This window comes from Globicephala melas, chromosome X, assembly GCF_963455315.2.
Source record: "Globicephala melas chromosome X, mGloMel1.2, whole genome shotgun sequence".
Taxonomy (NCBI): domain Eukaryota; kingdom Metazoa; phylum Chordata; class Mammalia; order Artiodactyla; family Delphinidae; genus Globicephala; species Globicephala melas.
This window is the reverse complement of record NC_083335.1, coordinates 112530433-112555216: the sequence shown is the minus strand read 5'-3', so window position 1 is coordinate 112555216 and position 24784 is coordinate 112530433. Positions and strand designations below refer to the sequence as shown.

The window sequence follows — 24784 nt, the reverse complement described above, 5'->3', positions numbered from 1 at the left end:
TGTTATGTTTAGGAAGACCAATCAAAATGTTTTCAAATGCAAGACAATTAAAGGATTAAGTTGGAAAACTAATGTATATGGCTCACCCTGATAATGCTGGATATTTGAGGTATCGTTGCAGAAGTTTCATATTTAAGTTAGGTGTAGCATGTTCTGTTGCTTTCATAATTCTCATATGTTTAAACTAGTTCTTCAGGGATTGATTGATTGATTGATTTTATTTTATTTTTTTAGGGATTTAGATAAAAAGGTGTACAGGCGCATACCTTGGAGGTAGTGCGGGTTCCATTCCAGACCGCCACAATAAAGCGAGTCACATGACTTTTTGGTTTCCCAGTGCATACAGAAGTTACATTTACACTATACTGTAGTCTACTAAGTGTGCAAGAGCATTAGGGCTAAAAAAACCCCCAATGTATATACCTTAATTAAAAAAATACTTTATTGCTAAAAACTGCTGTCATCTTAGCAATTAGTAGTAGCATCAAAGATTACTGATCACAGATTACCTTAAAAATACAATAGTAATGAAAAAGTTTGAAATATTTGTAAGAATTACCAAAATGTGACACAGGGACGTGAAGTGAGCAAATGCTTTTGGAAAAATGGTGCCAATAGACTTGCTCGATGCAGCGTTGCCACAAACCTTCAATTTGTTAAAAAAAAAAAAGAGTAATATCTGTGAAGTGCAATAAAATGAGGTATGCCTGTATCAGAATCTTCAGCCAATACTCTTTGGCATGTTTTCCCACCAGCATTTGGAGAGGAATGAGGGTCCACTATCCCAGGATGGTTGGATGCCCTGGGAACTTTCCAGGCCCATCCCCTGGCTGCGTGATTGAGGACACATTCTTTCACTTCAGTCTGGGCTTATGCTAGGCCCACCCAGTCTGTGGGTGTGAGCTTACAATTCAAAGCAAATATTCTTTTCTTTTACTTGAAAAAGAGTACTTGATTAGTATCTCAGATTGCATTATTATTATTATTTTTGACTAAGAGCACCTATATAGTCTCTATATTGATGAAAAGTACTGTTTCCTCATTACTTGGGTATTCCAAAGTTACCAGTCTATTGGTAGCATTAAAAAAAAAAAAAAAAAAAGGAAACCCAGTAGCCGAGTTAGAAGGTTGCTTGTCTTGCCTGGGGTCCTACATAAAGTTCACATTCGAGTTGAGATTTGAATTGTAGTTTATTAAGGCTCCATCCTAGTGTTTAGGAATAGGCTAGTTGGAGTGGTTTACCCATAATGAATTGTTTTGCAATTTCTCAGTATAAAAAAAAAAGCTGGCATTTTACTTTGGCTAGCCAGGTCCCAGAATATTTAGCATTAACCATTTAAAATATTAAAAGATAGCCACATTGTTGGAAGACTTGGTAAGTGTAAATCCAGGAAATAGGAGCCTTTATTAATGAATGAAAATTGAATCTGTTCACGAAGAGATCAAAATTGGGGAGTATGAATGTTATTTCATGTGATCAGTGTCTTTCGTTTCCCCAAGGAAAATATTATTGGAGTAACTGGAAGTGTTTCAGGCTTGTTTTAGTAATTTAGGTAACTGAGCTCCGGCGAGACTGTTCTCTGGGAGACTTCTGAATCCTCAGACACTGCTTTTTAACCAAGCTGCGTTTCTGAGAAAATATTCTCCTCCATTTATTAAAGCAGCCTGCTTACTGGCAGTAGAGTTGCGTTATACTTCATAACTGCAGCTCAGAGCGCCAGGCTCCTTGAGTGATCGTCTCTGAACTCTGCTCTGGTTCTTTGAAGCAGGAAACGCAGTCTCCCACGATGTCACCCCTCGCCTCCCCTCCTTCTTCCCCGCCTCATTACCAGAGGGTGCCCTTGAGCCATGGCTACAGCAAACTGCGGAAAAGCACGGAGCAGATGCATCCAGGTAAGAGGCCAGCTGTCCCAGGCAGTGTCTTAGAGGCTCCTTCATCTATCGGGCAGCAACGCCACCAGCTGCTCAGTCTCCTGACTTAATTACCTCTGGCTTTGGAGACAGGGCTCAATTTAATTTTATACTCTCAAGCAAGGTTAAAAAAAATATAAAATGAAATCTGTGTTAGTAATGCCTTGTTTTCTGTCCTACAAAGTAGTTCATCTTTAGACTTGTAGATAATGATTTAGATGATTTAATCCTTCATATACAAGTTTCGTTACACAGGAACATAGCACATGAAGGATTTGTATTGTTTTGGAATAGTTATTCCTTTCTGCAAAGCCACCAAACATATTTATATGATAACTGCTCTTATGAAACTACTTAAAAAATAGAACTCTGCAGAAGAGTTGATTCAACCTTTAAAGACTGAGCACATAAATGAAAATATTTAGCTCTTGTGTTTGGGACTAAGAATAAGGGAAATGCCAGGGGAGGCATCGTGCTCAGGTGTGTGAAGTGCCCAGTTGTGGGGTTGCCTGCTTGCTCACATTTGCACTGTGCTGGCCATGTTAGTGGTAGAATACGTTACTTGCTTCTGAGAATGACTTGCAGAGTTGACTCCCTGGCTGCAATGCTTAAAGCTCCATAAATTCACGGCAGCATCTTGTCCTTGTGGGGCTCAGGTTCCTAGCTTAAGATATGACCAATTAAAGGTATTCTAGAATTGGATATCCATAACTCCCCCCCTCCCCGCCTTTTTTTAAAATTCTGTGAGCTGTAACTGAAAGTGACCCAGTTTCTGCAGGTTTTTGCTGCATTGAAAATAGTGGTGACTTCTAGAGGGAAACAGATTTAAAAAAAAAATGTGTGCTAGGCTGGACTGAAGAGAGACTATAATCTTGCTGAGAGAAGCAGGTGTAGCATGATGGAAAAATCTTTTGATTGGAATCAGAAGGTGAGGGTTTATGTGACTAGCTATGTGACCTTGGGCAAGCCACTTACTGCTCTGAACCATGATTTTCCTCTCCTCTTTTTAAATGGAGTAATAGTATCCTATAGGGGTGTTGTGAGGATAAGCGAGAACATGAGTATAAAATCTGATTGGAAATTGAATCCTATGCAAATGCAAGATAACGTTGTTGGGGGATAGGAACGAAAAATCACTCCCCTGGAACCTAAGTGTCCCATTGGTGTCTGAAACAAAACGGGGTTGAGAATTCTTCATTTTCCTTATAGTCTCTCCTGCCGAATTTCCCTATTTTTAGAAGTGGGTTTTTTTTCCTTAATTTCATCTGGGTTTGGAAATTGGAGTACTATGCCTAGCATGGTGTCTAGTTTTTGGATTTTAATTCACAGGTGAGTCGTTTTTTGTTCTACCGAGTCACCAGGTTCTACTCTTTTTTTCTGATATTCCTTAAAAAACTTGTCTGTACCAGCTCTCTCTGCTTCATGCTCCATTTTCTCCTCATTCCATTCAAATTGGGCTTTCATTCCCCCAGTGGCAAGGAAATGACCTGCTTCTCTCCTTCGCTCTTTTAGCGCGTGTGTCAAGGTTTTCCATGCTTTCATTCTTTCTTAGCCCTTTTTAAAAAAAAAGTGAGGTAAAATTTACATGTGATAAAATGCAATTTAAAATCTTCAACTTGAGGGACTTCCCTGGCGGTCCAGTGGTTAAGACGTCGCCCTCCAGTGCAGGGGTGCGGGTTTGATCTCTGGTCAGGGAGCTAAGATCCCATATGCCTTGGGGCCAAAACAAAACAAAACAAAACAAAAAACCAAAAAAACCACCCCAAAACATAAAACAGAAGCAATATTGTAACAAATTCAATAAAGACTTTAAAAATGGTCCACATCAGGACTTCCCTGGTTGCGCAGTGCTTAAGTATCTGCCTGCCAATCCAGGGGACACGGGTTCGAGCCCTGGTCCGGGAAGATCCCACATGCTGCAGAGCAACTAAGCCCATGCGCCACAACTACTGAGCCTGCGCTCTAGAGCCCGCGAGCCACAACTACTGAGCCTGTGGGCCACAGCTACTGAAACCCATGTGCCTAGAGCCTGTGCTCTGCAACAAGAGAAGCCACCGCAATGAGAAGCCTGCGCACTGCAACGAAGAGTAGCCCCCGCTCACCGCAACTAGAGAAAGCCTGCACACAGCAAGAAAAACCCAACACAGCCAAAAATTAAAACAAAAAAAAGGTCCATATCAAAAAAGAACTCTTTAAAATAAAATAAAATCTTCAATTTGAGTTTTAACAAATGGATATACTCATGTATCCACCATTTTGATCATGAATAAAATATTTCCCTACTATATGATCCAGCAATTCCACCCCTGAGTATATATCTGAAGAAAATGAAAGCACAAATTTGAAAAAATACATGGACCCCAGTGTTCATAGCAGCATTATTTACTATAGCCAAGGTATGGAAGCAACCTAAGTGTCCATCAACAGATGAATGAAGAAAGAAGATACACGTACATACACACACACAATAAAATATTACTCAGCCATAGAAAAGAATGAAATTCTGCCATTTGTAGCAATGTGGATGGACCTAAAAAGGGAATTACGCTTAGTGAAATAAGTCAGACAGAGAAAGACAAGTACTGTATGTTATCACTTATATGTGGTATCTAAAAAATAAAATAGATGAATAAATATAACAAAACAGAAACCTACTCACAGATATAGAGAACAAACTAGTGGTTGCAGGGTGGGGGAGTAGGGGACTAAGAGGTACAAACTACTATGTAGGAAATACATAAGCTACAAGGATATATTGTGTAGCACAGGGAAATACAGCTATTATTTTATAATAACTTTAAATGGAATATAATCTATAAAAATATTGAATCACTATGCTGAAATTAATATTGTAAATCAGCTATACTTCAGTAAAAAAGTAGTCTGCTTGACATTAAAACCAACATTTCCATCACCTCAGAGATGCCCCTTTCCAGTCACTCCCTCCCCGCCCGTGCCCCCCCAGTGCAAGCATAGTTCTGATTTTTATCATCGTAGGCTAGTTTTGCTTTTTCTAGAACCTCATATAAATGGAATCATATTGAATGACTGTACTCTCGGGTGTCTTTCCCTCAGCATAGTGGTTAAGATTCTCCATGGTGTTGTATCTCAATAGTTTGTTCCTTTTTATTACCCAGTATTGTTCCATTGTATGAATGTATCATGGTGTGACGATCCATTCTTCTGTTGATGGACATTTAGGTTATTTCCAGGGTTTGGCTGTTATGAATAAGGATGCTATGAACATTTGTGTGTGTCTTTTTGTGACATTGTCATTTTCCTGACACCTAGGAGTGGAATTACTGCACCTTAGGGTAGGTGTATAAGAAACTGCCCGAGTTTCACCAAGTGGCTGCATACTCCCACTGGCAATATATGAGAGTTCAGTGCTCCTTGCCAGCAGCTGGTACTCTAGTTTCTTTCTTCAGTGTTTTTAGTCTTAGCTATTCTATTACATGTGAAGTGACATCTCCTTGTGGGCACTCTTTTGTTCTTGAAACATTGTTTTCTAAGTTTCTGTTGCCCCTTCCTACATCATGATCCTTAAACTTGGATTTATGCATTTTCAGAAAGCAGCTTAGCTGCTAGGACAATTTTCTAGGAATACATTTTTCTGGGGTTGTTCTCTGTCCAAGACCCTGCCATGATTCCTGGCTAATGGGGTGTATGTGTATGTTTTAAATTAGACTGAGCATCTTTGGACCAGTCTGTGATTCAGAGCCTCTCTTCTGGGCTCCTGCTAGCTTCCTTTGCTGGATGTATCTATAGCTTATGCTCATTGGGTAAGACTTACGTGTCAGGCATTGTTCAGAGTTCTTTATGTGCACTATTTTCTACTTACCACAACCCTCAGAGGCAGATACTGCCATCTGTATTTTATCTATATTTTAAAAGATGATGTTTAAATCGCAGTAATACTTCTTCCCACTCAACCTGTTTCTGGTCTCCAGAGGCAACTACTTTCTATCCTTTTTTAAAAATTGTTTATTTTTTTAACTGAAGTACAGTTGATTCACAATGTTTCAGTGTACAGCAAAGTGAATCAGTTATACATATATGTATATGTATTCTTTTTCAGATTCTTTTCCATTATAGGTTATCACAAGATATTGAATATAGTTCCCTGTGCTATGCAGTAGGTCCTTGTTGTTTATCTATCTTATATACAGTAGTATCTGTTAATCCCAAATTCCAAATTTATTCCTCCCCTCCTTTGCCCTTTGGTAACCATAAGTTTGCTTTCTATGTCTGTGAGTCTATTTCTGTTTTGTAAACACTTATTTATTTATTTATTATTTATTTATTTTTTGGCCTCTCCACACAGCATGTGGCATCTTAATTCCTCAACCAGGGATTGAACTCGCGTCCCCTTCAGTGGAAGTGCGGAGTGTTAACCACTGTACCCCCAGGGAAGTCCTGTATCACTTTTTTAGATTCCACATATAAGTAATATATTTTTCTTTCTCTGACTTACTTTGCTTAATGTGATAATCTCTGGGTCCATCCATGTTGCTGAAAATGGCATTATTTCATTCTTTTTTATGGGTAAATATTCCATTGTATGTATATGTGTGTATATATATATAAATATACACACCACATCTTTTTTTATCCAGTCATCTGTTGATGGACATTTAGGTTGCTTCCATGTCTTGGCTGTTGTGAATAGTGCAGCTTTGAACATTGGGGTGCATGTATCTTTTCAAATTAGACTTTTGTCCAAATATATGCCCAGGAGTGGGATTGCAGGAGCATATGGCAACTCTATTTTTAATTTTTTAAGGAACTTCCATACTGTTCTCCATAGTAGCTGTACCAATTTACATTCCCACCAACAGTGTAGGAGGGTTCCCTTTTCTCTACACCCTCTTCAGCATTTATTATTTGTAGACTTCCTTTTTTTTTTTTTTTTTTGCGGTACGCAGGCCTCTCACTGTTGTGGCCTCTCCCGTTGCGGAGCACAGGCTCCGGACGCGCAGGCTCAGCGGCCATGGCTCACGGGCCCAGCCGCTCTGCGGCATGTGGGATCTTCCCGGACCGGGGCACAAACCCACGTCCCCTGCATCGGCAGGTGGACTCTCAACCACTGCACCACCAGGGAAGCCCCATTTGTAGCCTTTCTGATGATGGCCATACTGACCAGTGTGTGGTGATACCTCATTGTAGTTTTGACTTGAATTTCTCTAATAATTAGCGATATTGAGTATCTTTTCATGTGCCTGTTGGCCATCTGTTTGTCTTCTTTGGAAAAAATGTCTATTTAGGTCTTCTGCCCATTTTTTTATTGAGTTGTTTGTTTTTTTGATATTGAGCTGTATGAGCTATTTGTGTATTTTGGAAATTAAGCCCTTGTCAGTCACATTGTTTGCAGATATTTTCTCCCATTCCACAGGTTGTCTTTTCATTTTGTTTATGGTTTCGTTTGCCGTGCAAAAGCTTTTGAGTTTAATTAGGTCCCATTTTAAAATTTTTGTTTTCATTACTCTAGGAGACAGATCCAAAAATATATTGCTCTGATTTATGTCAGAGTGTCCTGCCTATGTTTTCCTCTAGGAGTTTTATAGTGTCTGGTCTTATATTTAGGTCTTTAATCCATTTTGAGTTTATTTTTGTGTATGGTGTTAGAGAATGTTCTAATTTCATTCTTTTACAGGTAGCTGTCTACTTTCCCCAGCGCCACTTATTGAAGAGACTGTCTTTTCTCCACTGTATATTATTGCCTCCTTTGTCGTAGATTAATTGACCATATGTGCATGGGTTTATTTCTGGGCTCTCTATCCTGTTCCATTGATCTATGTGTCTGTTTTTGTGCCAGTACCATACTGTTTTGATGAGTGTAGCTTTGTGGTATAGTCTAAAGTGAGGACGTGTGATTCCTCCAGCTCCATTCTTTTTTTAAAAATACATTTATTTATTTATTTTTGGTTGCAATGGGTCTTTGTTGCTGCACGCGGGCTTTCTCTAGCTGCGGCAAGTGGGGACTGCTCTTTGTTGCGGTGCATGGGCTTCTCATTGCGGTGGCTTCTCTTGTTGCAGAGCACAGGCTCTAGGTGCGAGGGCTCAGTAGCTGTGGCTCGCGGGCTCTAGAGCACAAGCTCAGTAGTCGTGGTGCACAGGCATAGTTGCTCCACGGCATACGGGATCTTCCCAGACCAGGGCTCGAATCCATGTCCCCTTCATTGGCAGGCAGATTCTTAACCACTGAGCCACCAGGAAAGCCCTTCAGCTCCATTCTTTTTTCTCAAGATTGTTTTGGCTGTTCGGGGTCTTTGTTTCCATACAAATTAAAAAAAAATTTTGTTCTAGTTCTGTGAAAAATCCATTGGTAATTTGATAGGGATTGCATTGAATTTGTAGATTGCCTTGGGTAGTGTAGTCATTTTAACAGTATTGATTCTTCCAGTGCAAGAACATGGTATATATTTCCGTTTGTTTGTGTCGTCTTCCGTTTTCTTTCATCAGTGTCTTATAGTTTTCTGAGTACATGTCTTTTGCCTCCTTAGGTAGGTTTATTCCTGGGTATTTTATTCTTTTTGATGTGATGGTAAATGGGAGTGCTTCTTTAATTTCTCTTTCTGATACTTCTTTGTTAGTGTATAGATATGCAACAGATTTCTTCATATTAATTTTGTATCCTGCTACTTTACTGAATTCACTAATGTGCTCTAATAGTTTTTTGGTGGCAGCTTTAGGATTTTCTCTGTATAGTATCATGTCATCTGCAAACAGCGGCAGTTTTACTTCTTCCTTTCCAATTTGGATTTCTTTTATTTCTTTTTGTTGTCTGATTGCTATGGCTAGGACTTCCAAAACTATGTTGAATAAAAGTGGTGAGAGTGGGCATCCTTGTCTTGTTCCTGATCTTAGAGGAAATGCTTTCAGCTTTTCACCATCGAGTATGATGTTAGCTGTGCGTTTGTCTTATATGAGCTTTATTACATTGAGGTATGTTCCTTCTAGGCAGAGGCAACTACTTTTGACTCTTATAACCTGTTTCTTCTGATATCTAATGTCTTATCTTAAAATCAATGTCTGTTCTACTTTTTCTTATACATCTTATTCTGATGTATCAATTCTAGGTATATTCTCACTTAAGAGCATGGGCTGTGATGTCCGTCTCCTGGGCCTAAAGGTAGAGTTAGTGGGCCTACATTTCTAATTTCTGTCCATTTCTAGCCTCTGTGACTATGGGTATTTTGCTTTTCTCAGCCTCAGTTTCCCTTATCTGTGAAATGGAATAATCTCTGCCTCAGAGGTTTGCTCTGTGGATGAAACGAGGAATGTTATATAAACATCTGTTCCTAGCATAACTCGTGGCACATTGTAGGTGCTCAGATATTCCCTCATATTTCCTTTTGTGTCTCTAGAATCTGGCACCCGTTTTATTTATATTTATTTATTTATTTATTTATTTTGCGGTACGCAGGCCTCTCACTGTTGTGGCCTCTCCCGCTGCGGAGCACAGGCTCTGGACGCGCAGGCTCAGCGGCCATGGCTCACGGGCCCAGCCGCTCCACGGCATGTGGGATCTTCCCGGACCAGGGTACGAACCCGTGTCCCCTGCATTGGCAGGTAGACTCTCAACCACTGCGCCACCAGGGAAGCCTCCGTTTTATTTTTGAAGCTCTTAAGTATTCTTGAAAGTCACCTTCTGGATATCATTCATTGGGTGACTGCAGATGGGGAGTCTTTATGGGGCAGTTAGTTGTGGTCTCTGTTCTAGTTTGACACGAATCTCAGAGTGATGAAATCTTTAGGGTTCATTTTATACTCCTCCCCTTGGAGAAAGGTGGTACTTCTAGTTCCTTATTCAGCCTCTTATAAGGGGATCTAAGAATTGTTTATTTTGCATTGAGTTGCATGTTTCAGGCTTTATTTGGGAGGAAGGAGAGTAGAGGCAACGAGCCTTTTACCCTTTACCTTTTTACCTCCTGAGTTCAGCTTTAGTTGAGGAGCGAGGCAGGAGTCAGACTGATGGTGGCCTGAATATCAGCTGTGGTACCAGTAGAGCTGATTGGAGCACGTGTCTAAGATTTGCGACCAGAGGGCTTTAGACACTCATCTTTCCAGTCACAGGCAGGTGTGGACAACTCAGGCTTCCCACAGGAGTAGGAAGAGAAAATTTGCCATTGAGGCCAGGCTTCTCCAAAAATGACCCACCATGCGGCTGAGTGTTCAGGCTTTATTGATAAGATGTGTTTGTCTCTTCCAAGGGAAGGAAGACCCTTGTTGGTGAGGGACTGGAGCCATGGGCCAGGCGCCCTCCCTCCACACGTGTCCCTCCTGAGCAGTAGAAGCTCCCTCCCTCTGAGGGGAGCCAGAGGCAGAGGCATGTGAGGTCAGCTTCCCAGGAGAAGCTCATGACCACTGGTATCGCAGCCGTGGTACAGTTTGCTGTGGTTCAAGCCTCCTGACAGGAGTTAAATTTGATGTTCCATCTAAATGGAATGATCTTAAAAATCCTTCTTTGAGGGCAGCACCTGCTTACCATGTGAGGCTTATTTAAGATTTGGACTGTGTGTTCTCTGTGTATGTTTCTTTTGCAGGTTTTGTATTTTTAATACATTCTTAGCAGGGTCAGGAAATCCATGTCATGGTTTGCCAGGCAGTGATTTTGATGTTTTAATGTAATTTAATGTGTTATAATACTGTGTTCCAGTTCCTTGGAGGAAATACAAAGAGCAGTTGTGAGCCAAGAGTGGTTTGTTGTTCTTAACGTGCTGTTATACCTTCTTTATTTTAAAAAGTTCAAAGTACGCTGAAGGTGATGCCATAATAGGCTGCTCTGCTGTCTCTACCTAATTTTATTTATAAGAAGCTACAGAAAAAAGGCATTTTACTTGTTTATATACTTCCAAAAACCTGAACTGTTAACCCACAGAGATCAGAAATGGTTTCATTTTAAGTGGTAATTTCTCCTTTCTGTTGGAGCTGAATACTACCTGGTTACATTTAACTTTTCCTACCATATTGGCAAGGTTGTTATTAAGTGTTCTGGAAATAAAAGGAATGAAAAAAATGCATTCATTTTGGTGGCTTAAAACCTTTTCTTAAAGGTAGCAAAATTATTTTTAGTTTGGTTATTAAGTGATAAGATAATAAATATAAAATGCATTTATTCCTTTTTGTAGTTTTCTCTACTTGGTTTTACATTCTTTCCGTTAAGGAAAAGATAACAGTGGCATTTATTTTCAAAAATAAAACAAAATAGGGGCTTCCCTAGTGGCGCAGCGGTTAAGAATCCGCCTGCCAATGCAGGGGACATGGGTTCAAGCCTTGGTCCGGGAAGATCCCACATGCCGCGGAGCAACTAAGCCCATGCGCCACTACTACTGAGCCTGCACTCTAGGGCCCAGGAGCCACAACTACTGAGCCCACGTGCCACAACTACTGAAGCCCACGCGCCTAGAGCCCGTGCTCCTCAACAAGAGAAGCCACCACAATGAGAAGCCCATGCACCGCAACGAAGAGTAGCCCCCGCTCGCCGCGACTAGAGAAAGCCTGCGTGCAGCAAGGAAGACCCAATACAGTCAAATAAATAAATTTTAAAAAAAGTATTAACAAAATAAAACAAAATAAATGACAATGTTGATTCTTAATGTTCAAAATGCATATTCCTTTTCTTCTTTGGGGGTGTGGATGATGAATGGAAGCCTTTTAAATAGCAGGGTATATGTAGAATTTACCTTATATTTAGAATTTGAACACTTAAAACATGGCACTTTTCTTTCTTTCTTTTTTGCGGTACGCGGGCCTCTCGCTGTCGTGGCCTCTCCCGTTGCAGAGCACAGGCTCCGGACGCGCAGGCCCAGCGGCCATGGCTCACGGGCCCAGCCGCTCCGCGGCACGTGGGATCTTCCCGGACAGGGGCACAAACCCGTGTCCCCTGCATTGGCAGGCGGACTCTCAACCACTGCGCCCCCAGGGAAGCCCATGGCACTTTTCTAACTACTCTCATTATTTTTTATCCCAGTTTAGATTCACACCATTCCACCTTTCTAATTTATTCCTAATCTTAACCTGATATAAATATTTTCCTGCCTTATCATGAATTGGGTGACTGTCTTTAGATTGTTCAGTTAAATTGTACCCAGGGGCACCAAGGTTTGTTTGTCTTAGGTTGCCCTATCCCTGTAAACTCTAATTCTTTTGCTAATTCTTCCCTGAAAAGCAGACACTGTAGCAATTTGTGTGTGAAATCATAATTTTTGGGTGGAATCTTTGTCTACCATGCTGACTTTCCCTCCTGCTGTTTCAGCTCCTTATGAAGCTAGACAGCCCCTTGTCCAGCCTGAGGGACCCTCGTTGGGGGGCCCAGGAGCCAAACCCCTTCGGCATCAGGCTTCCCTTATCCGGGTAAGTGACGCTGCTGTGGGGTTATGCCAGTGGGAGACTTCGGGGGTATGGCTTCTTGATGGCCCTGTTTTTGTTTGTTTGTTTGTTTTGTTTTTGTAAGCAGGACATAAAACTGCCCCCTAATGCAAATATTGTACTTCTTGTTCTGTTGCTTATGTATTTTCCTAAATCGTTTCTACTGTATGTGTTTCTCCCCTTCTCAGTGTCTCTAGACTAATCCGGGCTGGTTCTTAGTCTTTGGTATGTCTAAAATGCCCTTCCACCTTTATCTGCTTAATCAGTAGGCACCTCCTTCAGGAGGCCTCTACTTTTTCCAAAACAGCCTATCTTATCTCTGCCTTATTCTTTAATATTACTTATTCAGTGCATAGTTTGCTATTGCCCATTTTGTTTTGTGCCTCCAGTTATACTGCAAGCTTTGGAAGGCAGAGGTGGTTCTCCTGTATTTTCTCTCAGTGCCTAGTTCAATGCTGTTTGGAGAACAGTTATTTTACAAGTGGCAGCAACTAGTTTCCTGTTTGTAATCGATACCATATGGCAGAAGCACAAGTGATCTCCCAGTTTCTCCTGGCTATACCACAACTTAGCAAATTTCAGCTTCCCTTTCTCCAGTGTTTCCTTTGGATAAAGAGCTCTTATTTTTTCCCGTGTCTGCAACTGTTATCTTGTGTAGTATTTCTGAGTCCTATGCTGGTGAAGTCATAGTCCCAAAAAAGGGTGTATGTGTATGTCAGCATGAGAAAAACCCTGAGAAAACTGGATTGGCTGTTTGATTCTCAAGACAAGAGGAAGTAGGGTGGTTTGTATAACATTTCAATTGTCCAACTTAGGAAGGAGGATCATTTATGCTCAGGGATTTCTCACAGTAGACCGGTGATGTCAGATAGTCCCATAAAGAAGTGGGCTGCTATTCTAGAAGAGAATAAACAAGGCAAAGGGAGATTGAGGTGTTCACTTTATAGCCTCTGGGGATGCGGCTCTGTGTTAGGCGTGGTACAGAACTTAACTTCTGAGGTAGAACTCTGTGTACAAAGAATTTTCTTAAAGGTGGTAGATAATTCAGCCATATGCTGTGTATTTGTGTATAATTCTTCCTCCAACTATCAGATCTAGGTATTGTTGTATCTCTTAGTATAGATGAGGTAACTGGCCGAGAGCGGTCAAGTCATGGGTCTAAGGTTTCATTCATAACTAGTAAGTGGCAGAGCCAGAATTCGAACCAGGCCTGCCCAATGTCAAAACCTGCTCTTTCAAATACTTTCCTATATACATTAGAGTCCCATGTTACAAGGAGGCTAGGTTCTAGAGTTGCTGTATAAATAAACATAGGGTGTAGTAAAAATATTCCTGAAATTCCCTTATTGGTACCTAGGTCCAGTAGAGCTCAGTTTTACCCCCAAGTTGGAACAGACAGTTGTTTCTTCAGCTGAGCCGCAGATGGAGTAGTTGGCTGCATTTAGAGGTCCTGTGGTACAAAAATACGTGTTTTTAAACATGAGAATCACACCCACTGTGGAGTGATGGTTACATTAGGAAAGGTATCGGAGGGACTGGGATTCATGTAAAAAATCTGTGAGGTGTGGCCATGCATGTTTCTACAGAGTCTGTTCTAGTGCTGTGGAGACCACATCCTGAACTGTTAGAATGACGGTCAAACAAGCAGTAAATCCCGAACCTCGCCGTGGTTGGATGGGGCTCACTGGGCCCCTTCTGCGTAGCCACCTGGCTGAGATGGCCATGGGCTCTCACTTGGACTGGTGTCCTGGGACTTCTCTTCTAATCTCTAGGTCCGTTTTTCTGCTGGTAAACGTGCTTCTTGAGCGCTTCAAGCAACTAATGTTTACTAAATACCTATTAAGTGCCAGGTATTGTGTTGAGAATACAAAAATGAGGTATAACACATCCAGTCCCTGCCCTCATGGAGCTTATAGACTCTTGGAGGAGATGGCCATTGATCAGACCATCACAAAGTAAATATATAATTATGATATGTGGTGAGTGGAAATTACAGTGTGGTTTGAGGATGAAAAATGGCGGCGGGAAGTTAGGTCCTGGCCTTGGCAGGCAGGGGCTGATCAAGGAAGGCTTGCAGAGGGGAGTCACACTCCAGCTGAAAGGGAAAGCGTTGAACCATGTTAACCAGGTGGGGGGTGGGGCGGGGGAGAGCAGGCAAGAGGATAGAGGGAGCTGTGCGTACAAAGATGTTTTCTATGAGCTTAGCACTTTATACACACCTCTCTTGCAGTGCTCAGAGCTATCTTATGAGGTAATTCCTGTCATTATCCCATTTTTCAGATGACAAAACCTGAAGTATAAAGACCTTACTTAGTTTGCCTTCGATCACAGCTAGGAACTGGTAGGGCTAGAGTTCAAACACTGGACACGATTTCCTGGCCTTTGTCTCAGGAACCGCATGGATGGTGATGTCATCTGTTAAGCCTAGAAGCCCTGAATGAAAAGCTAGTGTTGGGAGTATTGAGGCAAGATCATGAGATCGGTGTTGCATATTGGAATTTGAGCTTTAGAGACAGCCAAGAGGACGTGTCAAGGAGTTGGTAGGATATATGGGGCTGGAACTCTGGGGAGAGCTGGGGCTGGATAGAAGTATTTGGCAGCCAATGGCCATTAGAAGGACTCATGGGATTGTGCAGAAAAGCCAGACACGTTCTCACCCAGGTCCAGGCAGACTCTGCATGCCCTTGGGCAAGTTCCTTCTCTTTTCTGTAACACGAATGAGCTGGAATGGATTTAACAGACCATGGTAATACTCTGCAGCAGTCTGATTCCCTTAATGTTTGTTTGGTGTCAGTGTAGGTCCCCCCTCCTGTTTGGAGCATTGCCTTCTGTTTAAGATGAGAGCAAGGGGCCTTTTTCGGGACAGCAGTCTGTGGTTTTCATGGCTGATGTGTTTTTCTTTCTTCAGTTCTTAGGTTTCCTTCTTACTCCTTTCAGCTTGGTTTGGTTGAACTCCATGTCCCAGACAGCAAAATGCCAACCTGAGTTAGCCATGTAGATGAGAGGATGTAAAGTGGAAGATTTTGGTGGTAGGGGATTAATAGGGATTGGGTGTGATGCCAGGCTGGGCTGGGGTCACTCATTCCCCATGTTGCCATGCGCTTGGGCTGATGGCAGCCTCGCTCTGTCCTAGCTTCCTCTGTGGCCTTGTATTCAAGTCCTTCCTGCCTGATTGGAAGAGGGGTGGCCTCTGGGAACGGGGGAAGGCTTTTAGGGACTCTGAGTCAGCAGTGTTGCAGCTCATGGGCTTGGCATTTCAGAGGTGCTTATGTGGAATTCAGTCCCAGCCATTGGAATGAACAGTCTTAGTATTTTCGCACTTTTGATTTTTTCGTTCAGGTGTTGGATGTTTTTCCCCTTGAAATTTCAGATACTGAGCACATCCTATGTTGGTGGGTGGTTGACAGTGGTGTGTAAAGAAATGGTAAATAATCTTCCCTGCTTCTCTGTCGTGGTGTGTTGATAGGTCATTTTGTGGTTTACTGTTCACAAGTGATCCTAACCACGTAGGTCACGTAGTCGTTTGTGATTTTGCTGGCGTGGGTTTAAAATTGACCCTCCTGCTCCCATTGTCCTCTCCTGGTTTGCCTCCTGCTTCTGTGACTGCCTCTTCCTAAGCTTTTTATTTCAATTTCCCTCCTTCACCTGCCCCTTGCGTGTTGGGGATCCCTGGGTCTAGTTCTCACTCTGTTACTATTTAGCTACGTGGAGCCTGATGGCCACATCTCACCACCTGCCAGATGTCTTCACTTGAATGTCCCACTGTCACTTTTTTTTGTTTTTTAAATATTTATTTATTTATTTATTTGGCTGCCCCAGGTCTTAGTTGCAGCACGTGGGATCTTTGTTGCCACGTGCGGAATCTTCGTTGTGGCATGTGGGATCCTTTTTTTTTTTTTTTTAAATGATAGTTGCGGCATGCGAACTCTTCGTTGCGGCATGCATGTGGGATCTAGTTCTCCGACCAGGGATTGAAATGGGCCCCCTGAATTGGGAGCATGGAGTCTCAGCCACTGGACCACCAGGGAAGTCCCCCCACTGTCACTTTAAACATGTCTTTTCCCACAAAAGCAGTTCTCACCCTCCCGCCCCTGGCTCCACGCCCCTGGCACGTGGGCCAGTACACGGCTGGCTGTTTCTGATGCCCCTCTCATCCCGTCTGCCCATCGGCTACTGAGTACTAGCCATATCACTTTCTAAATACCTCTCTCCATTGTCTGTTTCTCTGCACTTCCTCAGTTCATGCTGCCCTCTGTCACCTAATCTAATCTGTCAGCCTCTGACTCTTTCTTCCTGCTTCCACCACTGGCCTCTTCAAATCCGTTATCCTCGTCTTGGACAAAAATCCTCCTAAAAAACACGAATGTGATCCTCCTGCCCCCTTGATTGAAGCCTGTCCCTCTCTGCCCACTGCTCCCAGCAGATCACCCGCGGCTCTTGGGGCGCTGGTGTCGGGCCCCTGCGCCCCCCCGTAGCCACAGCAGGCCCCGCACAGCTGCCCAGTGTTTCCCACACAGTCAGTGTTCTCTGCATGGGAACCTTACTCTTCAGCCTCGGTCTTATCTTCTGGGTTTTCTCCTTTGTCTCAATTCATCTATGCTTTTTCTCCATTGATAACACGAAGTGTGAGAACTTTCTAATATTTCTTGTACGTGTGAGGTTAACGTATTTTCATTCTTAAAAAGCAGTTCATTGCTCGTCTGCTTATTTATCCGTGAGGATCAGCTGGAGGGATGGGCGTCTGATCTTTCTTGGTTTTCCTTCCCAAAGGCAGCCAGTGTGGTCTGTTTGTTTTGTATTATCCTGGGAATGTTTTATGCGTATATGAGCAAATACAGGTATTCTTATATATCTAATATATGCAGTATACCTTTACCTGGTTTTAGGGAGACTGGTTTGGGAAATGCAATTTCCTTCCAGCCAGATCCCACTAAAAAATATCTTTTATTTTAAACCAAACACACTTACTTTTTTTTTTTCCACACTTACTTTTTAAACCCAAAACATACATGCTGTGATTTTTTTTTCTCTTTATGGAAGGATGAACTTAACAGTCTTTTGGGGGCAAATTCTCAATACTTGGTGCTCTTCTTATTTCAAAGACAAAATAATGACAAACAGAATTTAGAGAACTTTATCATCGTGCCATTCTAATTGGGGCTTTGGCTATGTTTTCAGTGAAAGTTTTCTGATGAACAGGTATAGGAGGAGATGTTAGACATTGGTAGCCAGCCACCATATAAATCTAAAAGTCTGCAACTTGAAAAACATGTATTTAACTTAGTTGTCTCCTTTTTCCCCTCATTCTCAGTCAATCTCAATTTCTTGCCATGCCCCCCTACCCTACCCCATAGGTACTTATGGCCAGAGATGGGTACTGTCTGCTCCTTTGGTCCTTTTGGTGTGAATCTAAATAGCAAAGACCGTGTCATGGGTGGTGAAAGAAATGAATACCCCCACGCTCTGTTGGAGTGGTGTTGGCATAAATCCGGAGAGAATTGATAGTCACCACAAGTGAATTGTTCATTCTAAGAGTTTTGATGGGAACAGGGAGAAACAGTCTTTCTGGGAGGCTGACACTGCACTGAGAGAACTTTCTGTGGTGGGAAAGCTATTTTATAGGTAGACTGGACCAGCATGCCAAGAGGACAAGGAGACTAGAAACTAGAGATTACTGTGGCGAAGGATTGGGGTGGGATGAAGTGAGGTGGCTGAGAGTTGAGTCATAAGGGAGCTGGTGCTCCGAGTTTGGAGCAGAAAGAAGCAGGAAGCAAGTAGGGCACACCAGGTCCTGCCCCAGCCTCTGTGGTTCCCTTCCCTGATGCTCAGCCCAGGGGGATGATCCAGGAGGTAGCCAGCCCGTGGCGGCTCTTTCAGGGTCTGGGATGTCCCTAGCAAGGCATCATTTGGCCTGTGTGTGGGTTGGGTTTTTTTTTTCAGTAGGGCCTCAGGCCTTTCCCCCTTACTTAGGAATCTTTCCCGTCGCCCCTTTTCTGCGAGCTCTGACTTTGCCCCCTGTGAAGCTCCCCGCGTCTCCTCCAGCACCGGGCCACTTCCACTAGTCCTCAGGTTGCAGGCCGACCACGTGCCGTTCTCCCGAGTGGCTGGAGCCCAAACACCGCCTAGCGATGATCTCCCTCCTCACTAGGCGGCAGCCAAAGCGCCCGAAGATTTTGGTTGCTTGTTTCAGATTCTGCAGTAAACACCATGCTGTTATCTTATTGGATCATGGGCTGTGAGCTTTCAAATACTCTTGTTCTTCAGAGCAATTAAAAATTTTTTAAAAATGTAAAAAATTCAAAAGATACAAAAGGGTACAGAGAGAAAAGTATCCTTCCCACTCTTTCTCCCAGCCATCCAGTTCCCCATCCCAAGGCACTTGACATGACCCATTTCTTTTGTATCATTAGAGGATTATTTTATGCATATGCAAGTGAATATAGGTATTCTTATATGTAATTATATATAATATATGCAAAATATATAGTTCCACTTTTTTACATGTGTGGTAGCGTACTACACATCTGTTGTGCACTTTGCATTTTTTTACGTATCAATAAGCTTTAATAACAGTCTGTAAGAGTACATAGAGTATGTCCTCATCTTTTTGGTTTTATCGAATGCATAGTAGTTCCTTGTGTACATCTGCCAGAAATCATGTAACCAGTCCCCTCTGATCAATAGCTAGAACTTGCAATCACAGTGTTTGTATATGTGTAGGAATACTTCCTAGAAATGGAATAATTGGGTGAAATGGCTACACATTTTAAATTTTTGGTAGAGATTTTCAAATTGGAGAAGGTGGCCATTTACACACTTACTAACAAATGTGTGAAAGTGTATTTTCTCATACCCATGCAAACGCAGTGTGCTAAGCAACTTAGGGATCTTGGCCAATCTGATAGGTGAAAAATGAAATCTTGGTGTAGTTTTAATTAGCACTTCTTTTGTGTGGTCGAGAGGAGGTCCTGGGCCCCTGATGCCCTTAGAGGAGGTTAGGGACCCCACTTCTTTTTGGTTCTGGAGTGCCCCAGGCCCACTGACACTGATTTCTTGTTTCTACCTTTATGGCAATAAAGTTGAATTAGCTTATGGCTAGAGATTAGGGCTGGAAAAATTTTCTGTTTTAGGGATGGTAAAAGTCACCACAGTGTGTGTGTGTGTGTGTGTGTGTGTGTGTGTGTGTGTACCTGTCAGCATTGCTCAGACAACTAAATTCTCTTCCTCTGACTGAAATGGAAGGGTGAGGGGAAAGGGGGGAGGAGGAGGAGGGAGAGAGGGACAGCAGGGAGGGAGGGAGAGGGTATATGTGTGTTTGCCTTTGTGTGTAACAGGAAGAACTGGTTTGATAAAATTTATCGGAATGCACGTGACTTGCTCTCGGTTTGACATCTTGTTTTACCAGATTTACTCCCTATTTGATTTGAAACCCTAGATGGAGTTTGGTCATCTCCTAAGGGGTGAAAGGTTGATGTGTTCTACTTCCCCAAATCTACCTAGAACACACAGATATCCCAGTGGTCACTGTTATTACCACAAAGAGGTCCTATTTTTCATAGCATCCAGCCTCTTTTTCCTACTTATTTCCTTCATCTACTTATTATTCTTTTTCAGATTTTCTATCCCTTATTTTTGAAACGTTTTATTGAATGATACTGAAATTTGCTTTTCTCAGCCTAAATCTTTTGTAGCTGTCGCTTATGGTATTCCCCAGGTGCTCCCCATGTACCCACACTTCTTAATGATTAAAGTGATGGCAGTCACCTGGTTTCTTCACTGGGCGACACTTCTACATGAAAGGCAAAAATGTTCTGTGTTATGAGATGAGAATAGTGAAGAGATACTGGATCGTTGAAAGAAATGTGACTCTAGGATATAAGAGGAGGGTGCCTGTGATAGAGATTGAAGGATGTTTATGGGACAAAGATATTGATTCAGTAAATATCATGACTGATTGGGGTGCCGCCTTAAGGCCTTTCAGAATCCATGCTTAGAGACGGTGGGGAACGTAAGAATGGTAGGTTGGTACACATTAGGATTCTAGCATCCATGGGGTTAGACAGGTTGGTTAGATGAAAGCAAATAAGCACATTTTATTTGTGGGATCAGTGTTGCTTTTCCACCCCAGCTGTGAGCATTTCATTAAAGGCTTATGGTGTCCAGAACTTTCCTGCTAGTAGCTAGGGCCCGCACTGATTTGGTAGACAAGGTGCCTCTGAATTAGCCTCTTGGATATAACTGAAAACACCCAGTTGAACTCCTGGTGTCAGAGAGTACTTTGTAAAGCTGGAAGGGAGTGTGGTGTTTGTTTCCTAGGACCCTTTGGTCTCAGTAGATAGTGTGGTGTGAACAGGAAAGGCTCCCTTACAGGGGCACCATTTTACCCCTAAGCGTATCAGTGTCCCCCGATCTCAGGGCAGCAGGCGATGTCATGCTCCCCATCATCTGTCCCAGCAAGAGGCACTGCCGACAGAGTGCTTCTCTGGGCCCCGTGCTGTGCCGGCCTCTTCACTAGTCTGTGCCCTTTCGTCCTCTCAGCAGTCTTGATTGCAGGGTGGACTGCCTGCCAGATTGTGTCCTCGACTCATCCATTGGGAAGTACTTACTAAGCGGTCTCTGTGGGTCAGCAGCCATGCCAGCATGCCCTGAGGATGACAAACATGGTCCCTGCTGTCGAGGAGCAGTTGCGCGGGGGAGATGGATGGGAATCGCCTGATCCTGCCTCTGCATGTATAATGGAAAACTGACAATTGCCCTGAAGGCAAGAGAGCAGTTGGATAGCATATAACAGAGAAATCGGCCCTGGGGCTGGAAAGTGAAGGGAGGCTTCCCTGAAGAAGTGATGCTGGGCTAAGCTGTGAAGGAGGACTTGGAGGGATGGTGCTGGGAGGTGAGGAGAGGGGTGTCTCACACCCCAGGAAAAGTCTGGACAAAGGGCATGCTTCACTGTTGACACCAGAATCTACTCTGACTAGCTGAAGCAAATAGGGATTTATAATAAGGGGTGTGGAGAGCCTGCCGACTCTTTGGAAGGACTGAAAATTCAGACTGTGTTCTGAGATTGCAGGAACAATTCCTAAACCCCACAGCAGAACTGGTAGCTAAGGAAGCCTCGCCTCTGCCGCGAGCAGAGCTGTGGAATGGGGCAACTGCTGCCCTAGCTTTCACCCCGGTGCCCCACCTGCATGACCAAGGCTGGCAGAGTGAACGCTGTGTTCCCTGCCTCTTTCACCGTGCGACTCGGTTCTTCATCTGTCTTCCGTGGGCGTGTTTAGTGGAACCTGACTCCAATGTGGCATTCTAACAGCAGAGGTGTTCAGAAGGTGTAGTTTTTATGTAGCCGTTGTCTGCAGTGCAGGGCGTTATGCTAAGAGGGGGTGGAGCCCGTGTCTAGTGAGCCCTTGTGCCCCGTGTAGCATGGAGTACTGGAAGAGGGCTGGCGTGGCTGGAGCCTGGAGTCGTGGGGAGGTGAGGCTGGAGAGGTAGGTGGGGAACTGTTGGCTCAGAAGTGAAGTAAGTGACCCAGGTCTCATGGTGAGTAAGTGACCATCCCAGATTTGAACCCAAACCTGTCTGCCTCCAGAACCTGCACTTTTTTTTTTTTGCGGTACATGGACCTCTCACTGTTGTGGCCTCTCCCGTCGCGGAGCACAGGCTCTGGACGCACAGGCTCAGCGGTCACGGCTCACGGGCCCAGCCGCTCTGCGGCATGTGGGATCCTCCCGGACTGGGGCACGAACCCGTGTCCCCTGCGTCGACAGGCGGACTCTCAACCACTGCGCCACCAGGGAAGCCCCAGAACCTGCACTCTTGTTGCACCTCCAGTCTGTAGCCTCACTCTCTAAAGCATTCCGTGGATTCAGCCTGAGTTCTTGGTGCATCTGTTTCCCATCTGACCTCAGGCTGCCTTGAGTGTTAAGGGGACGACAGTGGGGAAGAGACAGGCAGCCTTGACCTCATCAGCAAGGATGGGACTGGCACGTTAGTGTAATAGCACCGGAAGCCCTCAGCCTCATCCAAGGCTCTTCTTACTGCTGATTTCTTGCTTTCTCCTGCTCTTCCCCTCTAAGCGGAGAGCAAAATCCTGACAATCGTAAAGGAAAAATGCCCTTCTGAGCAGGAGATCTTGGCTCCCGGTGGAAGAATTGGAGACAGTGATTACTCATAAGCATTTCTTTTGTTAATCAAAATAGTGTTAGTGCCACATACTAAAATAACAGCGCAGTGATTTAATATCTGTATTGTATGGCTCTCTACAGGGTTCTTTCCTGATGCGAAAACACGCCAGATGCTTATAAGCAAAAGTTATGTGAGAAATAAGATGGTGCTCTGTCTGTATGATTTAATAGTTCTCTGGCCCAAATCTACAACTAAACTAGGTAATGGAGGGGGAAGTGGAAGTATAGGATATTTGTATCCTCAACTCAGATCCTCAATCTGCAGAATTGCGGCAGTATTTTAGGCATTACAGTGAGGTTAGTTCTTAAAAGGAAATGGTGCATGGCTAAAGGATGGATGGATGGTTAAGAGCGGGGAACCACAGAGCTCGCTGAGTGAGTATACACTCTGGACTCCGTTCATGTTCTGACTCTACCATTTACTAGGTGTGTGGTCTTGGTAAGTCACTTCCCTTTCCTAATCCTCAGTTTCCTGTTCTGCAAAATGGGACTAATGGGACCTACTTTGCAGGGTTGTTGTGAAGATGAAAGTAGATCCTGTGTATTAGGTGCTTACAGTGTCTGGCACGTAATGAATACATGTTATCTGACATTCTCTGATGTCTGTGGTGATCATCTAAAAAATTTAGTTTATCATAATAAGCAGCAACTGTGCATTGCTCATTAGACTCAGAGATTCCTATAGTCTGGGCTTCAGCCTTCTAAGCTGTTGAGATTAGATCCCTAAGTAAGTTTGGCAGTATGTGATTAAAGGCATCTTTGTGAATTTATTTCCACGAAGAAACTGATAAAGTTTTAGTTGTTAGGATTTAATTGTAACTAACTTTGCTACAGGTAAAAACAGAAGTTATTTATTGCAACTTCCAGCGAACCTATAGTATTTTAAAATAAAAAGAAAAAAAAAGTTTTCTTCCCCCTCTGATTTCATAGGTAAGGGAGAGGGCCCAGCCTTTACACTCTTGGGTGACAGTTGTTTGGTAAGTGCATCTGAACTTCAGCTCCAGTCATTATAGGAGGGCTCAGGTTAACCATTCTGTCTATGAGTCAGAATTGACAGCTTGTCCCATCATTTGTTTATTTTATTTGTTCACTTATTCGCCGAACGTCTTTTGAGTGTTTCCCATGTGATAGGCACTTTTCTAGGCTCTGAGGTGTAGCTGTTGCCAGAATAGACAAAATTTCCTGTCCTCATGGGCCTTAACATTAGAATGAGAGTGAGGTGGGAAACAGTATAAATGAGGCTATAGAGTATGATACGGAACAGTCGAATGTGAAAAACAAAATCGCAGAGCTCCACCTCCTTCTTTAGCTCCTTTCTTCATTCCCCATTTCCCAGTTTTTCCCAGTTTTACCACAACCGTCTTTTCTCTTTACTCTGTACTTCCTCCCTGATAATCTCCTATCAAACTCATATTAACCAAGCATAGAAAGACGGCTGTAAAGATGCATCCACATGCTGTCCCTGAAGACAGTCTTCGTGAACAATCAAATTAGAAAGCTTTTTGGGCTCAGAGCGGTCTCAGGTCATTAGGTGGTCAGATTACAAAAGGAAGATGGCTTCATGCTTCGTCTTCAATGCAGGAGTGGCTGTGCTGTTGGCGCTAGGCAGGTGTGCCTTTCCTTTGGGCCTCGCTTGAAGGGTAGGTTGGTTGGAGTAACAGCCGCTCTAACAAATACGCCCCGCATTTTAATGACTTCCCACAGCAGGTCTGCTTCTCACTCATCTCACAGATTGGCAGGCAGCTTTCCCCCACGTGGTGATTCAGCTGACAGGCTGCTTCTGTCCTGTGGCTGTGCCGCCCCTTCTCAGTGGGCTCATGGGGACAAGCGTAGAGGAGGACCACGGGGTGCTAGGCCTGCCTGGCAGTGGTGCAGGTCACTTGCGCTCCCACTGCATTGGCTAAAACTCAGTTGCATGGCTGTGGCTAATTGCAGGAAGGGCTGGAAAATGTCATTACTGGCTGGGCAGCCACTCGGTGACACCCGTACACCAGGCATGTAGGGCGTGAGTGGTCAGAGGACAGCCACCATAACTGCACATAGAAGCACGGCTATCGTTTGCTTCCCTGACTCTTCTTTTTTCTCTGCCCCATGACGGATCAATCCCCGGATCTTTCTGTAGGCAGCTTAATTGTCACGTGGGCTGTGGTCTAGTCTTACCAGCCTGTGAGCCAGTCTTCCCCTTTAGGGTGGTTGAGTCTTCTCACATCTTTGCTCATGAGATCATGCTCTGATCAGTGGTCGCAGTATGGTGTTCTTATTTCCAAAAGGTCGTTGGCAGGGGAGGTGTCCTCACAGAGTCACTGTGGGCTTGCTAGGAGGTT

The 24784-nt window shown here is 43.5% G+C and overlaps 1 protein-coding gene across 6 annotated transcripts in view; it reads left to right on the top strand.

Annotated features, from left to right (window-relative positions):
• The window catches only part of REPS2 (RALBP1 associated Eps domain containing 2), a 233700-nt gene that overhangs the window by 78919 nt on the left and 129997 nt on the right, over positions 1-24784 (top strand). For 4 of the 6 annotated variants that reach the window (XM_030848153.2, XM_060292273.2, XM_060292271.2 and 1 more), the window contains exons 4-5: positions 1767-1893; positions 12170-12267. In XM_030848153.2, coding sequence (XP_030704013.1) covers positions 1767-1893; positions 12170-12267 — 225 coding nt within the window. The remainder of the gene's footprint in view (positions 1-1766; positions 1894-12169; positions 12268-24784) is intronic. The other 2 variants (XM_030848155.2, XM_060292272.2) reach the window with 1 other exon arrangement.